The sequence below is a fragment of the Colias eurytheme genome, chromosome 11, assembly GCF_061535395.1.
Source record: "Colias eurytheme isolate Ceu_HAF_F1 chromosome 11, ilColEury1 Martin Lab GWU primary, whole genome shotgun sequence".
NCBI classification, from domain to species: domain Eukaryota; kingdom Metazoa; phylum Arthropoda; class Insecta; order Lepidoptera; family Pieridae; genus Colias; species Colias eurytheme.
The window spans coordinates 7,223,001-7,247,891 of NC_142990.1; the positions used below are offsets into that span (position 1 = coordinate 7,223,001).

At 31.8% G+C, this 24,891-nt stretch overlaps 3 protein-coding genes across 6 annotated transcripts; 2 read left to right on the forward strand and 1 right to left on the reverse strand.

The window, feature by feature from the left end:
- The first annotated feature begins 3,117 nt into the window (after nt 1-3,117).
- On the forward strand, nt 3,118-13,676 carry Ctl1 (choline transporter-like protein 1). 3 transcript variants are annotated; one of them, XM_090106790.1, is made up of 12 exons: nt 3,118-3,578; nt 3,675-4,209; nt 4,299-4,471; nt 4,596-4,655; nt 4,724-4,891; nt 4,968-5,103; nt 5,899-6,046; nt 6,828-6,968; nt 7,956-8,118; nt 8,457-8,678; nt 9,022-9,187; nt 12,541-13,676. In XM_090106790.1, the coding sequence occupies exons 1-11, from the start codon at nt 3,474-3,476 to the stop codon at nt 9,181-9,183; spliced, it is 2,013 nt and encodes a 670-aa protein (XP_089962916.1). In that variant the 5' UTR covers nt 3,118-3,473; the 3' UTR covers nt 9,184-9,187; nt 12,541-13,676. The 3 variants fall into 3 exon arrangements, with proteins under 3 accessions (XP_089962916.1, XP_089962919.1, XP_089962918.1); XM_090106793.1 differs by having other exon boundaries at nt 5,911-6,046; XM_090106792.1 differs by having other exon boundaries at nt 9,022-9,176; nt 12,541-13,675.
- A 1,982-nt stretch (nt 13,677-15,658) lies between these two features.
- Nucleotides 15,659-17,387, reverse strand: LOC149904697 (ribosome biogenesis protein BRX1 homolog). 2 transcript variants are annotated; one of them, XM_090106795.1, is made up of 5 exons: nt 17,163-17,387; nt 16,793-17,069; nt 16,418-16,701; nt 16,096-16,333; nt 15,659-15,896 (listed from the first exon to the last, which is right to left on the reverse strand). In XM_090106795.1, exons 1-5 carry the CDS (start codon nt 17,283-17,285, stop codon nt 15,697-15,699), a joined length of 1,122 nt encoding a protein of 373 aa, XP_089962921.1. In that variant the 5' UTR covers nt 17,286-17,387; the 3' UTR covers nt 15,659-15,696. The 2 variants fall into 2 exon arrangements, with proteins under 2 accessions (XP_089962921.1, XP_089962920.1); XM_090106794.1 differs by having other exon boundaries at nt 15,659-15,908; nt 17,163-17,386.
- A 1,793-nt stretch (nt 17,388-19,180) lies between these two features.
- D2hgdh (D-2-hydroxyglutaric acid dehydrogenase) lies at nt 19,181-24,441 on the forward strand. The gene is made up of 9 exons (XM_090107282.1): nt 19,181-19,547; nt 20,043-20,190; nt 20,369-20,566; nt 20,978-21,171; nt 21,428-21,596; nt 21,708-21,837; nt 23,074-23,230; nt 23,447-23,612; nt 24,053-24,441. The coding sequence occupies exons 1-9, from the start codon at nt 19,449-19,451 to the stop codon at nt 24,304-24,306; spliced, it is 1,515 nt and encodes a 504-aa protein (XP_089963408.1). The 5' UTR covers nt 19,181-19,448; the 3' UTR covers nt 24,307-24,441.
- The last annotated feature ends 450 nt before the right edge of the window (nt 24,442-24,891 follow it).

Here is a 24,891-nt window from a genome sequence, read left to right on the forward strand (position 1 = left end):
TCTTTGTTTTTTTAGGTAAAAGAGAGTAGAAAATCTTAATATATCAACATTAGCAACATTGTTTGGTGGCCAAAACAACAGATTCGTGTGTGAAGTAATAAACGAAAAAAAAAAATAAAAAAAAATGGATATAGCGGTTTTTGCTTAGACTATCCGGATTTATCGTTTTTTGAAAAAATCAACTAAGGATTTATCGCTATGTGAAAAAACCATTAACATTTTTGGTTAAAACTAAGTATATGAGGAATTAAATAATTAAAAATAAAAAATTGATATATCGGTTTTTGTCTCAACCTTATAAAAATCTATCAAATTTATGTAGGATTTATCGGTTTCTGTTAAGATATCAATTTTCTTTTACCTCATCAGTGGATTTATCGGTATCTGTATAGATCATTTAACTTGAAGCGCATTTTTCTACTAGATTCATCGGCTTTAGAACAGATTCAATAAGCTTATCATGTAAAATTATGCAAAAGCATCGAAATTACAAAAAAAAAAAATAATACAGCATGGCGTTTATCGGTTTTTGTTCCGACCCTCCTCATTTACTCTGCATCTCGAGGTTAAAAGAACACATGAAATTGGGTATAATAGAAACAAAAACGATTAACGTGGAAATAAGAGCAAGGAGTAAATTATTTAAGATAATATGTGGATCGTTGATTTGGTGAGATAAGCACTATATACCTCCTCGTGATCGAATTTTTACTATTCTTTGAAAATTTATATTTGTAAAGCCTGTGTGTAAAGCATTTGAATGTCATTGCATAAGCCAATTCAAAGTTCAAAGGCATTTCTAAATCAGGCACTACCTCTATAGATATATTTCGTTAAAAACCGCGCGACTAGACTCGCGCTTAAGGAAAAAACCCGTGTTTTCCAATTACAGCACTAGAGCGCATTATGCGGCATAATGCACGTTGAATGTTCCAACTTCAGCAACGCTTCGCACAATCGAGCACTCTTATAAGTAATGCGCGTGAATTGATGCGTGCAATCCCCCGTTTTCCAATAGGGATGACGACGGTATCCATAAATGATCGTATTAGTGTTTTTAAGGGAAATGTATATTATATGATTATATATAAATAAATTAAATATACCCCGTTTTCCAATTACAGCACTAGAGCGCATTATGCGGCATAATGCTTAACATTGAATGTTCCAACTACAGCAACGCTTCGCACAATCGAGCACTAGAAAAAATAATGCGCGTGAATTGATGCGTGCAATCTGAGTGCCGCAGGCATGACGACAGTATCCATAAATGTTCGAATTAGTGTTTTTAAGGGAAAATGTATAATATATACATTAAAAATAGTGACTTAGAAATATTAAAAACATTAAGATTAATGATATTATCAATAAAATAAAACATTATTTTTTATTATTTTATTTTTTTAATGCATGCATAATTATTAAATAGGTAATTAATTAATAATAATGTATAATGAACAAATGTTGAAATGTAACAAATAATATTATAATAAATTATGTCTAAAGCTGAATAAATTCGTGTACATACGCCATTGTAACAGTGTAATATAAATTAGTGTGAACACAGGCTCCTGAAAAACAGTTTACAACTATATTAGGAGCCTGGGTCATTAAATTTTTGTAAGATATATCTAATGGTGCCTTAGATCATTAAGTAATGGATAACACTCGCAGGCGTTTCCCCTTTTGCCGAGGTATAAGATTATTTTCATCGAAAAATCTTATCCTTTCATAAAAACTACTTGCGTAATCGATTACAAGCACTCTGCGTATTCGTAAAACGTCGAACGGACGTCTGCGAGTGCTCCGCTAAAAATGCCGTTTTGTACTGTCAAGTCTTGCAGAAGCAATTCAAACATGTCGAATATTAAAAAAGATGGAATAACCTTTCATTTGTGTATATTTTTTTATTTTTTTAACGTACATTTCTAATAAAATGCAATTTCTAATAATCGTCAATGTATCGTTTAGCGATATGATCAAGAAAAATAATCGAGTCATGTTTACTCGATCATTGATGCGGCCCCACGAGACTATCATGGAAAGAAAATATACAAATTTAATCTTTATGACCTAAGTGATAAAGTTGAATTTAGAACGCGATATTGAACCCCACTCCACATGACTATCTTGGAATGAAATACAAATTTAATCTTTATTATCTTAGTGATAGAGTTGAATTTAAAAACTCGTCGCTTAAAAGGTCGTAAATTTTTACGACTTTCGTGACACAAATTATTTTTGTGAATGTGTGATTATGTTTCATTGTGTTTCATCAGTGTGAGTTACCCTCCCCGCACCAAAATCAGCAGAAAGTTTAGTTAGAACATTTGCCAGCGTACTCCATCCATTACTTAATGATCTAAGAATGGTGCAAATAAATGATTTATTATTTATTGAAATTCTGCAGTCCGCCATTTTGACTGAAACACGCGTGACGTCACGTCTACGTAAACAACTCACAACAACTTCGCGGCAGGTGTATTTTGTTGTTATGAATATGCTGAGAATACGCATTTTTATTTATTTTCTATTTTTTCACGTATGCTTTATGAGCTTTATCGACTCAGAACAGAAATATAATTGCGAATTCACGAATATGTGGTTCGGGTTTCTCTGCGTCAAATTTATACAATCATTTCATATTATTTTCTCACTTTAAACAATTACTAACACTATTTTGGGTATTATTTTTATGTAGATTCACATTGCAATACTGCACACCACTTATAAACTTTGAAATTAGATTCTATAACACTTTATAATTAAATATTTGTTTAATTTTACTTCGCTATGCATACAGATAATTACGTATTTACGTAAGAGTGACGTCACGCCTACGCCATGACACCTGTGAGCTGTTTTAGCACAGTTAATAAATATTTTTTGAAAAATGGCTTTTATCTTCGTTAAATTTAAGTATATTAGCGAAATATAGGGTTTTTCTTGTTTAATAAACGTATACACACATTATGGAAGAGGTTTTGAAAATCTTTCGTCATGCCTATTGGAACGTGAAACGCACCAGCTATTGGATTTATCGGTTTTTTTTTAATCTGTGGTATACATTTTTTTAACCAAGTTTATTTTCTGTGGTTTTAAATAATTTGTTTGGTGTTGGTGAATGCTCAGGTCACTATTTTGTCGAAATGCCAATGTTTATTGTTTATTGTTGATATTTTCGATAATAAACCGAATCTTATTCGGCATTTTTTTATATTTATTGCATTGAAAGTTCAGAATCGAATATATTTTATAGATTTAGAAAAATATTATTAAATCATAGTGGAACATAGTTTAGAGCGTCCATAACAAGGTACCCAATCAAATCAAAGAGCGTATGGTATGCCGTATGAGGTATCAATGCAGTAGCCGCGCCTTTTGTGTTGGCGTTTAATTTATATCTAAGCAATTTACCCGTTTACGACTTTGATACAAAAATACTTTAAAAAGGTTTCTTGCGAGGAGTAGTCATGGGGTGCACGCAAAGTGAAATATCACCACAAAATGAAACGCCGAAAAAGGGATGTACTGACGTCTTGTGGCTGGTTATATATGTGATATTTTGGATAGCAATGGTAAAGTAAAATTTTGATAATGAGTTTCTTTCAGTGTAGTATTGTGATTATTGATTATATCAAAACTTTTATGAATTTATTTTTATTTATTTCTAGATATTTGTTGCTGCAATCTCTTTTGTATATGGAAATCCGCAACGTCTTATAAATGGATACGACTCTTTTGGTAATACATGTGGTGTAAAAAATAACAAGAAACTAATTAACTTCCCACTTGCTGGCATAAGCACTGCTGACAAAAGCTATTTGTTTTTTATGGATGTAAAGCAATTGCGTCGATCTCTCAAAATATGTGTTAAAGAATGCCCAAATAAAAGATTGGAGACTTTAACTGATATACAAAACTTCTACAAGCAAACTGGATCTAGTTTATGTAGATATGATATAAACTTGAATACTACTACAAATACTGGAGATATTAACAACTTCATAGGCCCTTGTCCTGTCTTACCAGTTTATGAATCATTTCCACTTCTTAACCGATGCTTTCCAAAATCAGCAAAAGAAGTTGCTCAGAAAGTTTTCACCGATTTCTATGATTTGCTTAACAGCTGGGACACAATAGAGCAAATGCTGTCTGATCTTTATAACTCTTGGAAAGAAATGATAATATGTGTTATTATAGCATTTAGTAAGTAACTCTTATAATATATACATATAATAATAATATCTATATCTATTATATAAACTTATTTACTTCCATGTCTATATTTTTTTCAGTTTGCTCTTTAATAATGGTTTCCATTTTGCATTTGTTGGCAACATTAGTGTCATGGATATTTATGATCGTAGTATCAATTGCAAGTGTGGCGGGTACAGCCTTGCTATGGTACACCTATCATGAACTTAGAACTAAACAGAGAGACTTCTCTGATTCGTCTGCGTTTCTAGCTGTAAGTTCAATTGGCAATTTTTTTATTAACAAAAAAATTTTTTACATGCTTTTGGGTCAGTCTTCTCAGTGACACTACATAATTAAATTTTAGAAACTAACACATTAACAAATTTTGTTTTCAGGAATCCTTCAAAAATGAAAAAGCCTTCCTTTGGTACTCCATTATAGCCACTATAATTACTGTAAGTCATTACAACTTTTTCAGATTTTTGTATTTTGCTTGTTATTTATGTAAAAATAATAATTCTAGGTCATTTTGCTCCTTCTCGTGTGGGTGATGAGATCGCGGGTGTCATTTTTGGCAGCTTTGTTCAAAGAAACAGCACACTGCCTTGGATCCATACCAACTCTCTTCCTCCAGCCAATTATTACATTTTTCTTCTTGGTGCTGTTCTTTACATTTTGGTCATCTGTTGTGGTAAGATTTAAACACCTTTAAATATTATATTTATATGCAAAGCTTGTATTTTATTATAGCAAAAATTATGTTCTAGGTTTGTTTAGCTACAGCAAACTATCCTGGTATACCTTATAAAACAAACTTCTTTATTAATGGTACACAACTACCAGACCATGTCGATAGTGCAGCCATACAGGCTCAGAAGATTAACAGCAGTGCAAGTTTCAAGAGTGAGTACCTTCTTAAAAATAATTTTAATAAATTTTACATTATGTATATGTTTGATTAACTTTCTTTTTATTGAAAAGCAGGAGTGCAAAGTGGGAATTAGGAGAATACAACTATCAAATTTTGTGTTATAAGAAATTTTATTGAGATATAGTAAGCTTATTTTTTTTGTTGGTAATTTGTTCTTAGTGGTATTGAGTAGTTATTATTAGATAGTATTGTACTATTTTTAGTTACCTTTATAAAAGTAGTTTTATATGAGATTAAAAAGTATTGATTTAGTAATTATGTTATTAAGTTAATGTTCATATATCATTACTGCGGACTGCCCTACTTTATTTCTTGAAATGTTGTCATAGTCTTGATGAGTCATACCATGTACACAGAAGGCTATTATATTAAATGCAAAACAATGTTTCCTTTGCTGACCTCATTTCAAAGAATAACATTTTATAGGTATTTTTGTGTTGTTTTTTTTTTAATATTTGACAAGTTCTAGATTGCCCTATTTAATTTTTTGATTAGTAAATGTGCCTTTTTTATTCAATATTTAATATTACTATTATAAGTCGGTACATAATGAAATATCGAATAAATATTTATATAAATTTATATTTCATACTGCACCTAAAAGGTAAAAAAATAATAATTTTACATCACTTTTATTTTAAGTATGTTAAACTATGTTTTATTTTAGAGATACATTAGATATACATATGTATTTATTTTAGGTATGTACATATTATATTTTTGTTTTTTATTTATTTATTTATGCTTATGTTGATTGTATTCATTAGGCTATATTCTAGATCCGATAGAGTTCAACCCCATGTGGGTGAGGAGCATGTGGTGGATGTGTTTGATCTGCTTGGTGTGGGGCAGTGAATTCATACTGGGCTGCCAACAAATGACCATTGCGGGGGCTGTGTCGCATTGGTATTTCAGGTAATTTATTTTACTACGTGACCAAGCCAACTAGACCCTTTTCAACTGTGACGTCATTCGCCCATGTCTCGGGTACAGATAGCAAAAAAAAATATTAATAATATCACTGTTCGCTCTCCGCTATGAATAGTCTTATTTTTCCCCATTTCGAGGGCTGTCTATGAATGAAAGGAAAGGGTAAAAACTTAAACAAATAACAACAAAAAACTTAACAGTCAACAACAAGATTTAACGATATAACAATAAAAAGTACAGAAATAACTAGCGATGCGAAACGTAGATGCGTCGATGCTGCGAACCGTACTAAGGCGAACGCGGTACCTGAGGCGGTAAGAGGGCGGGGAGGCCGCATTCCACCCGAGCGTCTAGTTGGCTTGGTCAAATAATGTGAATACCTTTACCTATACTAATATTATAAAGCTGAAGAGTTTGTTTGTTTGAACGCGCTAATCCCGGAAACTACTGGTCCGATTGGAAAAATTCCTTCGGTGTTAGATAGCTCATTTATCGAGGAAGGTTATAGGCTGTATATCATCACGCTACGGCCAACAGGAGTGGAGCCACGGGGGTGAAACCGCGCGGAGCAGCTAGTATTGTAATATACCTGTATTATTTTTCTATGCCAATTTCTTTTATTGAAGCACATTTTGAGATACTTTTTGTGCTATTAGTCTTTATGCATTATGAAACATTAAGAAATAATTATATTACTGATTAACTTATTGAAGATAATGAATTGTGTTTTATTATTTTATTACTGAAATTTTAACTTTTTTTTCAGAGGTCCTCACAGTGATTCGTCGCCAGTGCTTTATTCTGTTGGCAAACTCCTTAAATATCATCTAGGTTCAGTAGCTAAAGGATCATTTTTGATTACATTATTCAAAGTGCCGCGCCTTATTCTAACATATCTGCATGCCAAGTAAGCAATTTTTTATTATATTATTAATTATTGCATGTAAGTCTAGTTGTTGTCAGTTTGATTTGTTGGTATTTTGCGGGATTTTTCCCACTGTCGTTAATAATAGATGTATCAAGCAGGTATTACTTATCAACTAGCATATAAATAATAAGTCCCTCTGTCTTGACGTAAATGAGGATAAACAAACTAAGAGCTGTAAACAGATAGGTCTGTTGATGTTATCGCTCTGTAATATTTATCAAATCTTTGAAGTAAATAACTAAATAACATAACAATTTAATTTAAATAATATAGAAATCTACATCTAAATGATATGATTAAATCTACCTTTCATTAGGTGTTTTGGGACTATTTCAAATAAGAATAGTCGCTAATCACCTAATATAATGAAAGTTCTATTTTTACACAGACAATCAAAGGTTGCAAAATTTCATGCTTAATTTGTGAAGGTGGCGCAACGGTACGGCGAAAAGTCGCGGGTTCGAATCCGGTCTCGCCATCGTATTTTTTTCCTATTCTTTAAAGTTTTTCAAATATTTATAAGCAAGTAATACGAAAACAGACCGCCTCCTTGGTACAGTGGTTGACGCGTGAGCGTAACACCAAGGGGTCCTGCGTTCGATTCCCGGTGGAGACGAAGAAAAAAAAAATGTCTCGGTCTGGCAGGACACAGAAGACTGATCACCTACTTGCCCCTAAAGAAAATCGATCAGTGAAACAGATGTATAATGCATCTGCCCCTTACCCCACTAGGGGACATGAGACTTTTAATACGAAAACAAAAAATTATTAACAGAGATTTCGACAACTATTTTTTTTTGTTTTAACCTCCCCAGTGTCTCTTATCTTATTGTGGCTCAAATTATTATTATTAATGAGAATCGCATGAAAATACGTTCAATAGGTTTTGAGTTGCATAATTATGTTTCATGAATAATGTGTACTAGGAAAAAAAACTGACTAACAACTTAATAAAACATTTTTTAGACTTTCGTCAAGAGCAGAAAAAGGTTCGGAATGTGCTAAGTGTGGATTAAAATGTGGTATTTGTTGCTTTTATTGTCTTGAAAAATTCATTCGCTATTTGAACCATAATGCATACACAATAATTACCATTGAAAGATGCCATTTCTGTAAGGCTGCAGCTAAGGTACCCATACAGTTTATTTTATCCTTATGTTGAATTTTGGATTGCAGTTGCTATAACTTATAATTGACTTCTAAAAAGGAGCTTCTTTATTCCACTGTGTTTGCAAAAAATTATGTTGGTATTATTTTCGACTTTTTCAAGGTGGCTTAATTTTTTGTTACTGTATATAAATAAATTACTTATATTTAAAATTACCCATTATCTAATTAATATGCTTAAATATGCACTGGAGTCGCTAAAGTATATATTGAAGTGTGTGTTTCTAATTATAATTGTAGGTAATTATGTTTTTTTCATTCATTTTGGAATATTTGATATCCTTAATATTAATATTCCAGGCTTTCAGTGTTATTGTGAACAACGCCTTGCAAGTGGCCACAATAAACAGTGTGGGTGATTTCATTCTATTTCTGGGCAAGTGTATAGTTACAGCCATAACGGGCATAATAGGCTTACTTTTGCTGAAACGAAACTCCGACTTACATTTCTTCGCAGTTCCTACACTCGTTATATGTATTTATTCATTCTTCATAGCGCATTGCATTCTATCTCTGTACGAGGTAAGTTTTTTTGTATTTTTTAAATACCAGGCAGTATCTTAATTCTTTCCTGTCAGTATGAACTAAGAACAATCTTGATAAATTTGTATTTATTGATTGTTCATATACAATATAAGTATTACGCTAAGCGAGGACTTGTCAGCCATAACTATCATAACAGACATTCGACCTTCAGCCAATCAACCTTCTTTTATTTCATTATCTGTTATTTGTTTTCACTTTGTGAAATGTGTATGTAAGCGATAAATTAAGTATATCATGGTAGTTTATTTATCTTTCTTGTGTAATTTATTGTTGTTTTGTAGTGTTGAAGGTTCACAATGATTTTTCCTTTTTTTTCCAGATGGTAGTGGATTCTCTATTTTTGTGCGTTTGCGAGGATCGTAACATGAACGGTGACAATGGAAAGTGGAAAAATTCAAGATTGGCAGAACTTGGAGGGCACAAAACAAACAGACAGGAACCAAATAGCGCCGAAATTGAGGAATTGCAGGAAAAGTACTAAATTTGTGAGTTTTAGCATGCGCAACTTTTCTCTGTTATCTTCTGCATGGGTATCGTTGGGAGAATGAAATTCGGTTTAAATTTTTTATGTCTTTTAACTTTCTCTCAAAATACATATATTTTAAAGACTGACGTTATGTGCGAGCTTCTTATAGCTATTAATTTATTATAACTTTGGCATGATATAAGTAAGCAAGGCTAATGCTTATGAGTTAACTTAAATAATATAAAGTAAGATGTCCCATTAGTGGCTGGTATCTAATGCTTATATGTTTGTCTACATATTGAGTCAACTCCAAGTGGTAAAACGGTAAAATATAATAATTTGACATTTCAGTTGTAACTACTAACTAGTCATGTATTTAATCTGTAGTTATTTTATGTAATACAAACTATAGTCGAGCCAATTTAATAGGCAACATTTGACGTCTATCAATTTTATCTTCGAAGAAAGGTAACCTGCTTAAAAACATCAATTAAAATGAATTAATTGATACGGACCTGAAACATTTGTCAATCGAACTTTAAACACATTTATTAATTTTAAATGATGATTTTTATTCCTAAGTAAGAAATGTATTCGATTCAAGATCTCAGATTTCGATTTTTAGAGTAACGTCTCTTGTATTTAAAAAGAAAAAAGGTTTATTGACATAAAATTGTAGCGACGTCAGTTCTTTAAATCAGAAATTGTTTATTATGTTTAGAATGGTTTATTAGTAAAAAAAATCTTAAAATTACTTTTATCGGTCATTATTATTATAAATATGTAATCGTAATTGAAAAAAGTTAAGCAAATGTGCAGTTCTAGCAAAACGAAATATCATGTTATTCTATGTCGTCGTTACTAGGTTACGTTGTAGAATTTTGTTGAACTGTCAAATGTTGCCTATTAAGGCGCGGGTCAAACACAAGCGGCGCGGGCGCGGGCGTGCCATATGCGCACCTCTTGAATCTGTTTTGCACCACGTCCTTCTTATACATTTTGTATGAAAGAATTTTGGAAAGGCGTCGAGACGGCACGCCACGGTTGCGCCGTCTTTCCTAAGTTATTTCATACAAAATGCCAATAGCGCACCCGATGCACGCCGACAGTGCGCCCGATGCGCGCCCGCGGTGCGCCGGATGCGCGCCGCGCCGCTTATATAAAATAATAATAATAATAATAAATTCTTTATTTAAGAGTAACAGAGACCCATTTTACACACAATACACAAAAATCACTAATACACATATAAAATTAAGCTCACAATCATAAAATACAAGTAAATTATTAAAAAAACAAAATACCCGACTGCACACTAAAAAAAGAGTGATTGAAATGAATCTAATGATACCGCATACATATTTTTTTAAAGGGAAATTTAGAAAAAATATTATTATGTCTTTATCCCGTGGGACTTTTAGGATAAAATGTATCCTATGACACTCCCGTAATCAAGACAAATCTAACGATACCTCATACATCAAAATCCATCAAGCCGTTTAGGCTACAGGTGGTCACAAAGGAAAAGACATACATACATACTTACATACACTCGAAAAACATTACCCTCCTTCTTTGGCAGTCGGGTAATAAAATTGACATGTCACAATTAATAATAATCAATACATAAAATCACAGAAAAATTAAATTAAAATTAAAATTAAACTACGCAATAAATAATTAATCTAAAAATTCAAATTATAAAATTGACATGTCACAAATAATAATAATCAATGAAACATACATAAAATCACAGAAAAATTAAACAAAAAATTAAAATTAAAATTAAAATACGCAATAAATAATGAATCTAAAAATACAAATTATTAGGTATACAATTTAAAAAACTTCACGCCTCACCAACACATTAATAAAATGTTCGAGTATTGGTGAGTCTATTTTTTGCGATAATGCATTTAGGATTTCGTTGGGACTTTCACGTAACCGTTGGAGTAAAGAAGCTGTCTTTTTTCGCAAAATGGCATGAAAATCATTAGTATGAGCCTGCGCAAACATTTCAGACGCTGAACAATGCCTCGGCAAGCCCATCAACATCCTAAACCCATTATTATATTGCACCCGTAATGCATTCATACTCTTTTTGGAGTACTTGAACCACAGGCTTCCCGTGTAGAAGTTTTGGCAATAGGCTTTGAATAAAGTTATTTTTGCCTCTTTGCTACAACGGGCGAACCTGTGGGCCAGCATATTACATTTCGCCGCCAGGGATCGCCTCTCACGCTCAATGTCAACTTGATCATTCAAGTCCTCCGAAACACAGTGTCCGAGATATTTAAACTGTTTTACCCTCTTTAATGCTATTTGGTTTAAGTTGATTACGGGTTCGTAACTAATGTGCTTTCGGGGGACTCCAAAGATCATATAAACGCTTTTTGCGACATTATATGATAAGCCATGCTTGGCAGCATACTCCTGGCAGGAATTCAGTAGTTCTCTAATGGAACCTGCAGTGGGTCCTAACAGGACCATATCATCTGCGTAGCTGATGTTATTAACGCATACACCATCTATCCAACAGCCTCCCTTTTTCCTGAGCTCTAATATGAGTTCATTTACATATAGGTTGAAAAGCTTCGGCGAGGTTAAACCTCCCTGCCTCACGCCACACTCCAACCTATATGAATCGGATAACTCTGTCCCCCACCTGACATTGTTCACTTGATTTGCATACCAAAATTGCAGTACACTTATCAACTCCCTTTGTACTCCCGCCTTCTCCATCTTTTCCCACAGTATATCATAAGATACAAGGTCAAAAGCCTTAGAAAGATCGAGAAAGCAGGCGTACACTGGGGTTCTTCTGCTAGTATAGTATTGAATAGTTTGTTTTAGGCAGAGTATCGCACTTTCTGTTGATAGACCTGGTTGAAAGCCGAATTGGGCATCATCCAGGTTTAGCGCTTCGCCAAGACATTTATCAAACAAACTATCCAAAACCTTAGCTGCTATGGTGGCCAGTGATATTGGTCTGTAATTTGACCTATCCGAAATATTGCCAGTTTTGTTTTTGACAATAGGGACCACAATAGTTCTCATCATCTCAGCGGGAATATAAGAATGACTTACACAAAGAGAGTAAAACTTAGCAAGCACTCGAGGCAGGTGCACACCTGCATGTCTCAAATGCTCCACACTGAGGCTATCATAGCCCGGTGATTTACCTCTCGTCATCTTATTTATGACACTCGCCACCTGTTTAGCTGAAAAATATAATGTATAAAATATATAATGTATATGTCCCGCGCCTAAAATGGCTCTACTTTATACCGCGCGATTTCAGCCGCAAGCAAAATAAGAAAGTAACAGATTATGTCTTATTCTGATATATAATGCAAAATATTTTTGTTACAGATAAAAACCGACATAACCCGGAATATAATTATGACTTTCAAAGGCTGCATATCTCAAATCTCAACATAATATTATTATAATAAGATATAATAATGATCTGAATGAAGTTGCCTATTTATTGCAATTATTAACTGTTGTTTTATGTTTATTTTTTTTTTGTTGAAATGACGAATAGGTTTACTTAGTAACTACTTTTAATGTTGATAGATGATACACAAATAATTTTCGAAGTATTAAAATAGGTAACTACATAAGTTTACAACTACGGCGGTTTACAAATTAATATTATACAAGCATGTTACATATTTTATCATTTTTCAGCTTTAATATTATTTTTTTACTATGTATTTTTAAAATTATACAAATTACGTATGTTGGTTTAATCTCGAATGAATTTAATCTCAATATGTAATTTTAATTTTTAATAATTGTACCTATCATGAACTTTCGGTACAATCATGACTAGTGTGTAAGAAAAAATATTTTGATAAGATCTTTTATTTTTTATAATACATATTTGAACAGTCTAATGACACTCGTGGCTTTTTAATGAACTTTTCACATTTTTTAAAGTCTTGCCGTCGAAAAATACATGGTGTGAATGTATTGTATGATGTATCGCAACCATACATTTAAGGAAATTAATAATATGTAAGTAATTAATTATACTCATTAAGTAATTCATATTTAATAGAATAACTTCTCTTCCATTTTTTATTAAAAGTTTATTTAAGCATAATACTTACTTATGTGAATTGTCTCAGTTAAAATATAAATTTTGCATCTTAATATTTTTACAATTATACCAACATGCTATAAGTAATTATATCTATTGTCTATATTATTTGATGTGCATTAGTAAGCAATTATATAGTAATAATGTTGCTGACGACTGACCGGACATAGAGACGATTTGATGCAGGGCTTAGCTCCGGCGCCGTCACGGGGGTATGACTTATGAGCACTTAAATCACACTAATTGTTTTAAAATTTTCAAGTGTGATTTCAAAATTTCGAATATTTTGGCTATGACTTTTTGTGTGTCCCCTGAATTATATTTCATAAAGGCAGCTTCTTACGTATTAGACTAGAGTAGATAATTTTTGAAACAAAAAAAAATCGCAGTCGGATGAAACCCATTAGAAAAGGAGGGGAATATGATAAAAATAAAAGGAAAAATAAATTACGGTCAATCCGAGTTCGGGAAGTGGGAGGGGGGAGCTTTTAAGAGAAAAAAATGGTCTCTCTCGATTTCCGACAAAACTACAAGTCCTGCGGAAAAAAGTTCAATGACAAAGTTGTAGGTAATAAAAGGATCTATAACTTTTGTATTAACAATTTTTTCACATAACCTCAAAATTTAGGTGAAAAATTCAAAAAACCAAGTTTTTGGTTTTTTATTTTTATCTACTTCAAAATTTATTGTTTTTCTACGAAATTTGGTGAAAACTTACTTTATTATGTTCCAAATACACTGTAATTTATTTGATTGAAAATATTTATTTTTTCGCCTTATTTTGAATTAATACCAAAAAAACAACCTAATTTTCAATCGAAAAGTCACCCGTCAAAATATCAGCTTTTTTCAAAAACTTGGGGTGCCTTTTATTCATTGAAATCTCTACTTTCATATGGTGTAAAAAAAATAAACACCACTATAGTAAATGTTCTTAGGAAATGCATACAAACAGTGTGAAAATTAGCTTTTACTAAATCAGGCACACTTCTCGAACTACCTGAAATGTTTTTATCGACATCATTTTGCTTTTGAATATGCTGTAAAATATTAAACTAAGAACAGATAATTATTTTTCTTTTGAAATATTACCGAAAAGCCGATACAAGAGAAGATATAGAGTTCGAGAAGTGTGCCTGATTTAGTAAAAGCTCATTATCACACTGTTTGTATGCATTTCCTGAAAACATTTACTATGGTGGTGTTTATTTTTTTTTACACCATATGAAAGTAGAGATTTCAATGAATAAAAGGCACCCCAAGTTTTTGAAAAAAGCTGATATTTTGACGGGTGACTTTTCGATTGAAAATTAGGTTGTTTTTTTGGTATTAATTCAAAATAAGGCGAAAAAATAAATATTTTCAATCAAATAAATTACAGTGTATTTGGGACATAATAAAGTAAGTTTCCACCAAATTTCGTAGAAAAACAATAAATTTTGAAGGAGATAAAAATAAAAGAGCAAAAACTTGGTTTTTTGAATTTTTTAACCTAAATTTTGAGGTTATGTGAAAAAATTGTGAATACAAAAGTTGTAGAACTTTTAATTACCTACAACTTTGCCATTGAACTTTTTTCTGTAGGACTTGTAGTTTTGTCGGAAATCGAGAGAAACCATTTTTTTCTCTTTAAAGCTCCCCCCTCCCACTTCCCGAACTCGGATTGACCGTAATTTATTTTTCCTTTTATTTTCATCATGTTCCCCTCCTTTTCTAATGGGTTTCATCCGACTGCGATTTTTTTTATCTTTTCATTATTTTTAAAGGCTACCCCAGTCTATATAGCTAAGACGATTGCCTAAAAAATGTTCGCAGCTAAATTAAAATAGTATTTATTCTGATAGAAATTATTTATGATGAACATTATTACAAATGTATATTCTATTACATACTATATTATACTATTATTGTTCCCAATAATGTTTAAAAATTACAATTAAATGTTTAATTTCACTTGAATAGACGAAAAAAACATTATCCTTCCTATATATTGTAATTTTCATCCATATAGAAATGTTACAATGTTAAGACTTAATTTTGTTTTTATCCTGAATTTAGTCAAGAAACCGTCCATAGAGTGATTTATGCTCAAATGCTGTAATTGTATATTATTTTAAGGCAAAATGGTATTATTTGAAAAGGTATTTACTATAATTGAAACAATTCATCAATTTCAATTATAACATGGTGACTCCATTTTTAACATTTTAGCTTTAATATTTATTGTAACATTAAAATTATACATATTATGTTACCATATATTTAAATTATGCATTTATTAAATCATGCTTATGAATCAAATCTTTCTTCCAAGTATGTATAATTGATAGTGTATTTTTATTAATTTTTTTTGGATTGTTGATCTTAAATAATAAAACATAATTGGAGTGTCAATAATAAATTTGTTTTATTTGATTCCATCATTTCGATTTCAGAGGTTTCTTCTTTTTGAATTGTTTTCTCTTTTTAATTTGATCAGAAATCTTTTTGCTCTTAGCTTTGAGTTGCTTCCGTCTGATAGCCATGTCTGGTTTAGTTTTGGTTTTCTTGGCAGTTTCGATGATGCTAGTATCAGGTGATTCATTTTCTTCATCATCTTCTTCTTCATCCATTGGTTCATCTTTTATTTCATCTAAAAATAATAATTGATTGTTAATACATAAAATCAATGAGTAAAAACAATATTAAAATAATATTTGATTGTTAATACATAAAATCAATGATTTGTCATTAATAAACATTTTTTTTAATCTTAATTAAGTGTGTATTTTTATAATGCACTATATTCTTTATTTTATAATGTTTGCTAGATAAATTACCTTTTATGACCACATCCTGAGCTTTCTTTACTGGATCGCCTTTGAAGAAGGAAGCATCTTCTATATCTGGGTATCCAGTAGCTGGTTTAGTAGCTTCATTGAGGGCTTTCTTTTCAATTCTCTTTTCATATTTGTTTGCAGCTCTCTTGGAGAATGCTTGTCTAAGTTTAGCTGGACTAACATATTTAGGATTTTCCCACAAGGTTGAACCACCGAAGGAGCCAGAGAATATTTTCACCTATAAATTGAATATTGTGATTCATTATAATCATACTTTTAATAATTTCAACTAAGATGGTATTGATTGATAAACAATGCTTACAGGATTGAGTACAAATCTTGGTCCAATTTCAGCTAATGCTCCATCTTCTGAAAGAATCTGGTAATTTCTGAACCAAATTCTATTATCTAGTATCATGAATGTGTATACATGATCAAAGAAGGGCTGGCTTTTTGGATGGTGTTTGGGCACACCAAAGATTTGAATTAGCAACTCTTTCAACAGGGAGTAATGAGCATCTTTAGCAAACTGAGGGTCAAAAGATAACAATGGTCTGGAACCTCTCAAGCAGTTGCCTGTCATTTTGAGCTCACCCATTGTGTAAACTGAAAATTTTACCAAAATATTATACATGATACATAAAGATATACCTATACATATTATTAATTACAATACTGTGTAACTAATCACACTTACTGTTTTCCACTAAAAATTTGACACTTGGTCCATTGGGAATATTAGACATCCAAAGGTATAAGTCTCTCATCTTTCTTCCTTCAAATAAAATGCATTTATTGCAATTCTTCATTTCACTAATTTCATTAACCACATATAAGTTCTTACTTCTTTCCATTTTAGATTCTGTTTTATGATGGGGCATCAGTTTTTTAATATCCTCCATCAAATGACGGTGGCGATGATTTATACCTCGTGCAGCAAATACTAAAACTCTTTGTCTATTTATCCATCTTACCTAGAATTATTGTAAAAAATAACGGTTAAACTGTTCTTTAGATACAAATAAAATAACATTTTAAATATATATTTGGCCCAAAACCAAACTTACTTGTTTTGGGGTAGGATCATCAGACATTCGAACAGGCGGTAAAGTAACCATATTTTCACTTTTGACCGGTTCCTGTGTTTTTACATCCTTTTTTTTCTCCTTCTTTACTTTTATTTTCACCATTTTAATTATTATTTTTAACGCAATAACCTAAAAACACGTGCTAGGACTCTTGCCTCTTTGATACCTACTTGAACTTTAAAGTTTACAACACACATGTGACACATGAAAATTGAATTGACGTAGGGTTGACAGTTGACATTTTGACAATCTTAATTTTTTTTCAGATATGGCAAGAAGATATAACTATTTGCCAGTGTCACACTCTTCTCCACCTTCTTCTCTGAACAGATCTATAATTATTAAATTTATAGAATCTGTATATTTTATCTATTTAATCCCCCATAAATCATCAGTGTAACGATCAGGCCCAGAGTCCTATGGGAGTTCGCCATTCTCCTTTAGAACACCATTTTCACAAGAAGCTTATATTATATCTAATACACTGGAGATTTCAGTATGAACATTAACTTGTAACAAGAAAATATGACGTTGAATGACGCCTGTATGTTTTTTATCCCTTTCACACCTAACTTGGCAAGTTGGTGTGAAAGGGATAAAATTTTTTTTTAAATCATTTTCAAGATTGTTACTAGTACAACACACGACATCGGTATTGCACTCACATGTAGTTATAAGATTGTTCGTTTTTACATTGAAATTTATACTTTTTTAACTTACCTCATATTTTTTTGTTTGACGTATTTCAGCTTTCCAAAAAGTAAAATAAAAAGAAATATATGTGCCCATCAAGGGTAAAATTACTGAGAATTACGACCCAGAAAACATACCTTTAGAAAAATAAACTTTGTAAAGTTAGCTGAAATTTCTGCAAGGTTGCTATATACAGTTTTTCTTTGATGATTTTGGCTTGAAAGTTGAAATTAACCCGTCGAAGCAACGCGTTTAAAAAGAAGATCTGAGTAGCTAACAATTTGGTAAACACCATCTGATGCAAAACACAACTTTCCTCTATTTACAACATCCTTTATTTATAACATCTTTTATGTTAATGCTATATATTGGTTCATATGCAAGCTTTGTAGCCAAAAGTTATTTAAAACTATCATTCTATACCAATTAAAATTGTATGTACCTATAAAGTATGACCAGTAATATTATAATATAAATACTGTTAAAAATATATGTCGTTATTATTTATAGACCATGATTTTTAGTTTTTTCTATTTCGAAAAATCCTGAATATACAAACCAGCGTGGTCACTCCATAGAAAGAGACAAAAAACAACACTGACGTCATTCAAGGTCATATTTTCTTGTTACAAGTTAATGGTCATAGTGCAATCTCCAGTGTATTAGATATAAGCTTCTTGGGTTTAGGTATAAAAACATTTATAGAGAGAAATATAGAGTTACTGTCAGCGCGTCCATTGGAGACGGATCGGGGCGGGTCGCATCGCAACGGGCCGTCTCTAATGGACGCGCTGTTTGCTCCTGCGTCCACTTGTACGGGGCGCGGCGGACCGCCTAGGCGGATTTTATCTAACAGACGCTCGCCGCTCACATCCGCCTGCCTGCGTCCACTAGACGGGTCGGGGTGGGCCGGGCCGCAGCGCACCGCCGGCAGAAATCCGCCTGCGAAGCGATATCCGCCAATGCGTTGCGGCCCGCCCCGACCCAATCCGTCGCTAATGGACGATGTTTCATACAAAACATATTTTTGCGTTGCGATGCGGCCCGGCCCGATCCGCCTAGCATTAAGGGTGAAAGGGATAAAAAAACATACAGGCGTCATTCAACGTCATATTTTCTTGTTACAAGTTAATGTTCATACTGAAATCTCCAGTGTATTAGATACATATAAGCTTCTTGTATCAGACCAGTATCAGACACACAAGAAGCAGAAATCTAAACCACAGAATACATAATACTGAGCTGACGACATATAGCTATATTGACATATAATTGACAACTGACAGTGACAGAAGATAGTTTAGTGCACACTGCACAGCTGCTGTATCCGTCATCCGTATCAGTATCATTTTAATTTTATTCTCAGATTTTATTGGCGACAGCGAGATCACGGCGAGATCGGCGATCGATGTATTAACAAACAACTCTATTTTTAGTTGTTGCATTATACATTATACTCTTTGGTTATTGCATTGTCTCAAATAATATAAAATAGTGAGATTTTTTTATAAAATCGCACTTATGCTAGTAAAGCTTAAATAGTTTTAGTAACAATATTACTTTACTAACAAGATGATAAATCCACGATCTATAATTGTTATTAATATATGCAAAAATGTGTTTTCCAATCACGCAAAATACTCCTCTTCAGCCCTTCCAAGATTGTCGTCGGTAAGTCCCATATGTGTTTATATTTTGATAAGGCTATTATGATAAGAACAGTACTTGAACAGTAGGTATAATTATTATAATTTCATAACTTACTTGTAAATACTTAAATTATTATTACACTACAATATTTAATTACAAGTTAACCATTGCCTTATATCACAGTATAAGGCAATGGTAAACTTGTAATGAAATACATATAAATTAAGTAGCCATTAGTATTCTGAGTTGTATATTAAAAAAAAGATGAGCTGATTACTTTTAACAGGTTTATACAGTCAATTATTCTAATTTTATAAATATACTACTATTTGAAATGTTATAATTTTGAATACACTACATTCTACACTGCAATGCATTGTCAGTGCAGTTGCAAAATGGGGAGGCTAACCTACTACATAATTGCATTGAACTTTCCATTAATGTATCATTTATCCATTCTTCAAGTTATTTATAGAATATGTAATATTATGTACTTATACATCATTAAATTTTCAGGAAAAATATAATGTAAAACGAAAAAGCTTTGGTACTATACACACAACAGATATAAATTATTTTAAATCAATATTAAGTGAAGATCGGGTTATAACTGACGAATCTGATGTTTTACCATTTAACATAGATTGGATAAAAAATTGCCGAGGTTTGTATTAATATAGTAAAATTATTAATTAAGAAAGTGTTATTTTTTGTAAGTTGGCTATTGGCTTTCAAACTCATAATGCACATTTTATACTTTTGGAAATCTTCAACAGCTGTTTATAGACTTGTTTATATTTAACAATTTTTATGTGTTTAGTATAAAATTTGGTACTTTTAAGGTCAATCAAAAGTTGTGTTGAAACCAAAAACAACTGAGGAAGTGTCACAAATACTTTCATACTGCAATGGTAAAAAATTAGCAGTATGTCCTCAAGGTGGAAACACAGGACTGGTGGGAGGATCAGTGCCAGTTTTTGATGAAATTATTCTTAGCCTTAGTTCCATGAATCAAATTATTAGTTTGGATGAAATATCAGGTATGTTTTATGTATATTTGCTTACAGTAAACAAGAACTTTTAAATATTTTTTATGTAAGAATTTTTAGTTTCTTGTGTTATTAAAAGGGTTATTTCAAATTAAAAAAAATAAGATTCATAATGCTCTAATTTATAAAGAGAACATGACAAGCAATAAAGTTAATTTTAAATTTTAAAGTGAAACTTTTATTACATCGTCTCAAACTTTTTGGTCTGTGTAGCGCATGTCGCGTGTATCGCGGCTGCCCACCGTGACCGTGACCGTCACAAAGCAGTGTTCGGAACCGTTCGAACAGTTTCACTTTTACCGTGGTTTCATAAAACCACACAACATTTTTGTTTAATATATCATGATAGCTTAATAATCTGATGAGATTGGAGTAATAAATTAATTAATAAATTGTTTCTAGGTGCTCTTGTATGTGAAGCAGGATGCATCTTAGAAAATTTGGACAACTATGTGCGAGATCGTAATCTGATAATGCCCCTGGACCTTGGCGCCAAGGGGTCTTGTCATATTGGTGGCAACATAAGCACAAATGCTGGAGGCTTGAGATTATTGAGATACGGAAATCTACATGGATCTGTTTTGGGCCTTGAAGCTGTATGTATAAATATTAAATATACAATAACAATAATACAAATTATACTTTGTTGGCTTTCTAAAATGATTTGATACTAATAAGGCATCTGAAGTTAATTATTTTCATAGTAAGGATTGGTTCTAGTAGAAATCTCCCTTGTTTGTCCTTTGCCTGATGTATTTTTTGTTATAAATTTTACTTATAAAATAAATTGGTAATAAATCATAGTAAATTATATATTATATAATAAATAAGTAAATGAATTTTTACTTTTAGGTCAAAGCAGATGGTACTGTTATTGACTGTTTGCGAACTCTCAAGAAAGACAACACAGGATATCACTTGAAACACCTTTTCATTGGATCTGAAGGCAGCTTGGGTATTGTGACTAAGGTTGCTATACATTGCCCACCATTATCAAAATCTGTATCGCTTGGATATTTTGGTACGTAAAAGGTATTTAAGAGATTTTTTTTTATTTGAATATAATCTTTTCAATATTTCGTACATTTTGAAATGAAAAAGTACCTACCCTAATGTTTTTGATGATTTTTAGGTGTTAAAACATTTGATAATGTATTGGAATTGTATAAAAGCGCTAAATCATCACTAGGTGAAATACTTTCTGCATTTGAAATGGCAGATAGAGGAGCAATTAGTTCTACTGTACAAAATCTGAAACTTTCGTAAGTACATATTAAAAAAGAATATTTACAAGTAAGAAAGATAAGAATATTTATAAGTATTATGCGCTAATATTTTACAGTAAGAGCAAAGAAAATAAACTATATGATAAATTGTATTGTGATAAAAAAGATAATTTGTACATCATGGTCCATGGAGGATGCAGATGTTTTTTTATCATGAATACCTACCTATTATTTTGTAATGGAATATTCTTATCTTATTTCGCGTTTGATAAAGAGCCAAATACTGGTACACATTGCTACTGTCTAATAAAATATATTTTTGTTAGGTCTTTGTATATATGTTATCGGAAATGTATGTAATCCGTCATTGTATACAATTCCTAGGAAATGTATGTAATTCCTAAAATCGCACGGAAATGTGTGAAATAAATTATTTTATACACATTTCCTAGGAAATCTATACATTTCCTAAATAGCGATCGGAAATGTAAAACATTTAAGATATTGATATGTTGCAGGCAAATTGTATATAATCTGGCCGTTTACAAACAGTCGGCATTTTGTAGTAACTATGCCGATAATTCGTAATCAGAAATTTTTGGTTTGGATAAGGGGGTGTGTTAGGTTAGGTTCGTGTTTTTTAAAACTACACAGAAATAGGAGCCCCACGAAGTGGGGCTCCGTCGGCTCGCGACGTCTTTTTGTAGAATTTTGGAAATAGACGAATTTTCGGCATATTAAAACAGCTAGCCGTAATGTAATACGGCGGATTATACAATCCGACTGCGCCAAATATACGCGGGGACAGCGGGACGAGGGGACTGATTACTTGCCAAATGAAAATTTGATTTTATAAGAATAAATATAAGTTGATTTTGTGATATTTACGTTGAAAGTTAGATAGTCTTATATATATAAAAATGAATCGCAAAATGTGTTGGTAAGCGCATAACTCGAGAACGGCTGAACCGATTTCGATAATTCTTTTTTTATTATATTCCTTGAAGTACGAGGATGGTTCTTATGTAGAAAAAACGTAAACATGTACCACGGGCGAAGCCGGGGCGGACCGCTAGTTGATTTTAAAAATGTTAATTATTAAGATAATAATATGAACATAATATTATGTAATAAGATTAACAATTTACGGTCAATTTAAATGTTGAGGAAAGAGGATGGACTAATGTTTTATATATTTATTATTTTTGTAGCATTTAAGATGCATTTTAAAAAATATTTGAAAAATAAATACTACATTTGATAATTTTTTAGTAATCCCTTGGACGATTTTCCTTTCTATGTACTGATAGAAACGAGTGGCAGCGATGAAGAACATGATAATGAAAAACTAAACCGCTTTCTTTCTAAAGAAATGGAACGAGGTCTAATCGTAGACGGCACTGTCACCTCGGAACCAGCTAAAATGCGGGTACTCTATAGAGATTTCATAAATTTTTTATTTTATTAAGAAGGCACTGTATTTCTTCACATTTATAGATGTAAGATGACCGATGACGTAAATTTTAAATCGTTGATTTCATTATGATAACGTAATAATTTTTTAATTAATATGAATATACTTAAATTGGATTACTATCACTTTCTTAATTATTGTTATAAGAATTAATCAATATTATTTCCACAGAACATATGGAACATTCGAGAAAGTATAGCAGGAGCCGGTTTAGTAGATGGTTACGTGTTCAAATACGACGTTTCTATACCGCAGAAAAACTATTACGATATAGTTCTCTCGCTTCGTGAAAGATTAGGTCATAAGGCTGTGAATGTTTACGGATATGGGCATGTTGGTAGGTATTTATGTTTATTTCATTAGTTATCATGGAGTTACTCTGTACTACGTATGTACGTAGTACATAGTCACTCAATGTTAGTTATAGATTAACAACAGACCAATATATACTATATTGGTCTAATTTTTTTTAATTACATACCTAGGTATTGTCCCGTGCTTTTAACGAGATATTTAAAGTTACCTAATTATCTTTATGTTAATTTGAAGAATGAAATACTGTTAATTTTTAGTTATTTCGATTCCCTGTCGTGGTAAGTGTGTTTTTCGAAAATCCTTGCAAATATGCAGTTCTATTTCTTTTTAAAATATAAAGGGAATGTTTCCTTTCAGCTATTCTAATTCCTGTCTCCAGTATTTTAGGCACTTGCCCTCTAGTACGCATTGAAAATCCACCCTGTACATAAGCACAATTTTTAAATTAGTGATCTTTTTCAGGTGACGGCAATATCCATATAAATGTTACCGTGGCGGAATATAGTAAAGAAATGTACGACATGTTGGAACCATATATTTTTGAGGAAGTCTCAAGATTGAGAGGTTCCATTAGCGCAGAACATGGGGTCGGCTTCCGCAAACCAAACTTCATACATTATAGCAAAGACGAATCCGCATTGCAACTGATGGGCGACTTGAAAAAAATGATGGATCCCAACGGAATTCTTAACCCTTACAAAGTGTTACCCGATTGAATCATTGTATAAATTGACCTATATTGTATCTCTGTGTATTCTTTATAAAAATGTCACTATATTACTATATTTTGTTATGTTATTTTTATAAAATGTTGAAATAAAACAGCAATATATTTAAATGACTTTTATTAAAATATCCATTTATTCTTATAACATTCATAATATCACTGCAACAAAAATACAATGAAATATTATAAACTTCCGCCTAATTGCCTAAAATAAATATGTCCAGTGTTGCATAAAATATATTTAAAAAAATTGCGTTTTCAAGGCTATTGGAAGTAACGAAATAAAAAGAGTGACAAAAATATGAGTTTAAAGAATCACCAGTCTGTATTGCAGCAGTCATAATAACAATTTTATTTTAATTATAAACGCCCACTAATATTTCATTTGAAATAAAATTATAAATTAACATATTACATATAGTCCGGGATCCATCGCTCATTAATTTTGCAAGTGATTACTATCAAGCTAATTTTTCGTGAGTAGCTTTATTTTGATGAGATGCCCAATAATTTCATGTACGAAACTCTCGATTGTGGTAGCTTACAGAGGTAACAAGGATAAAAATTTTTGATT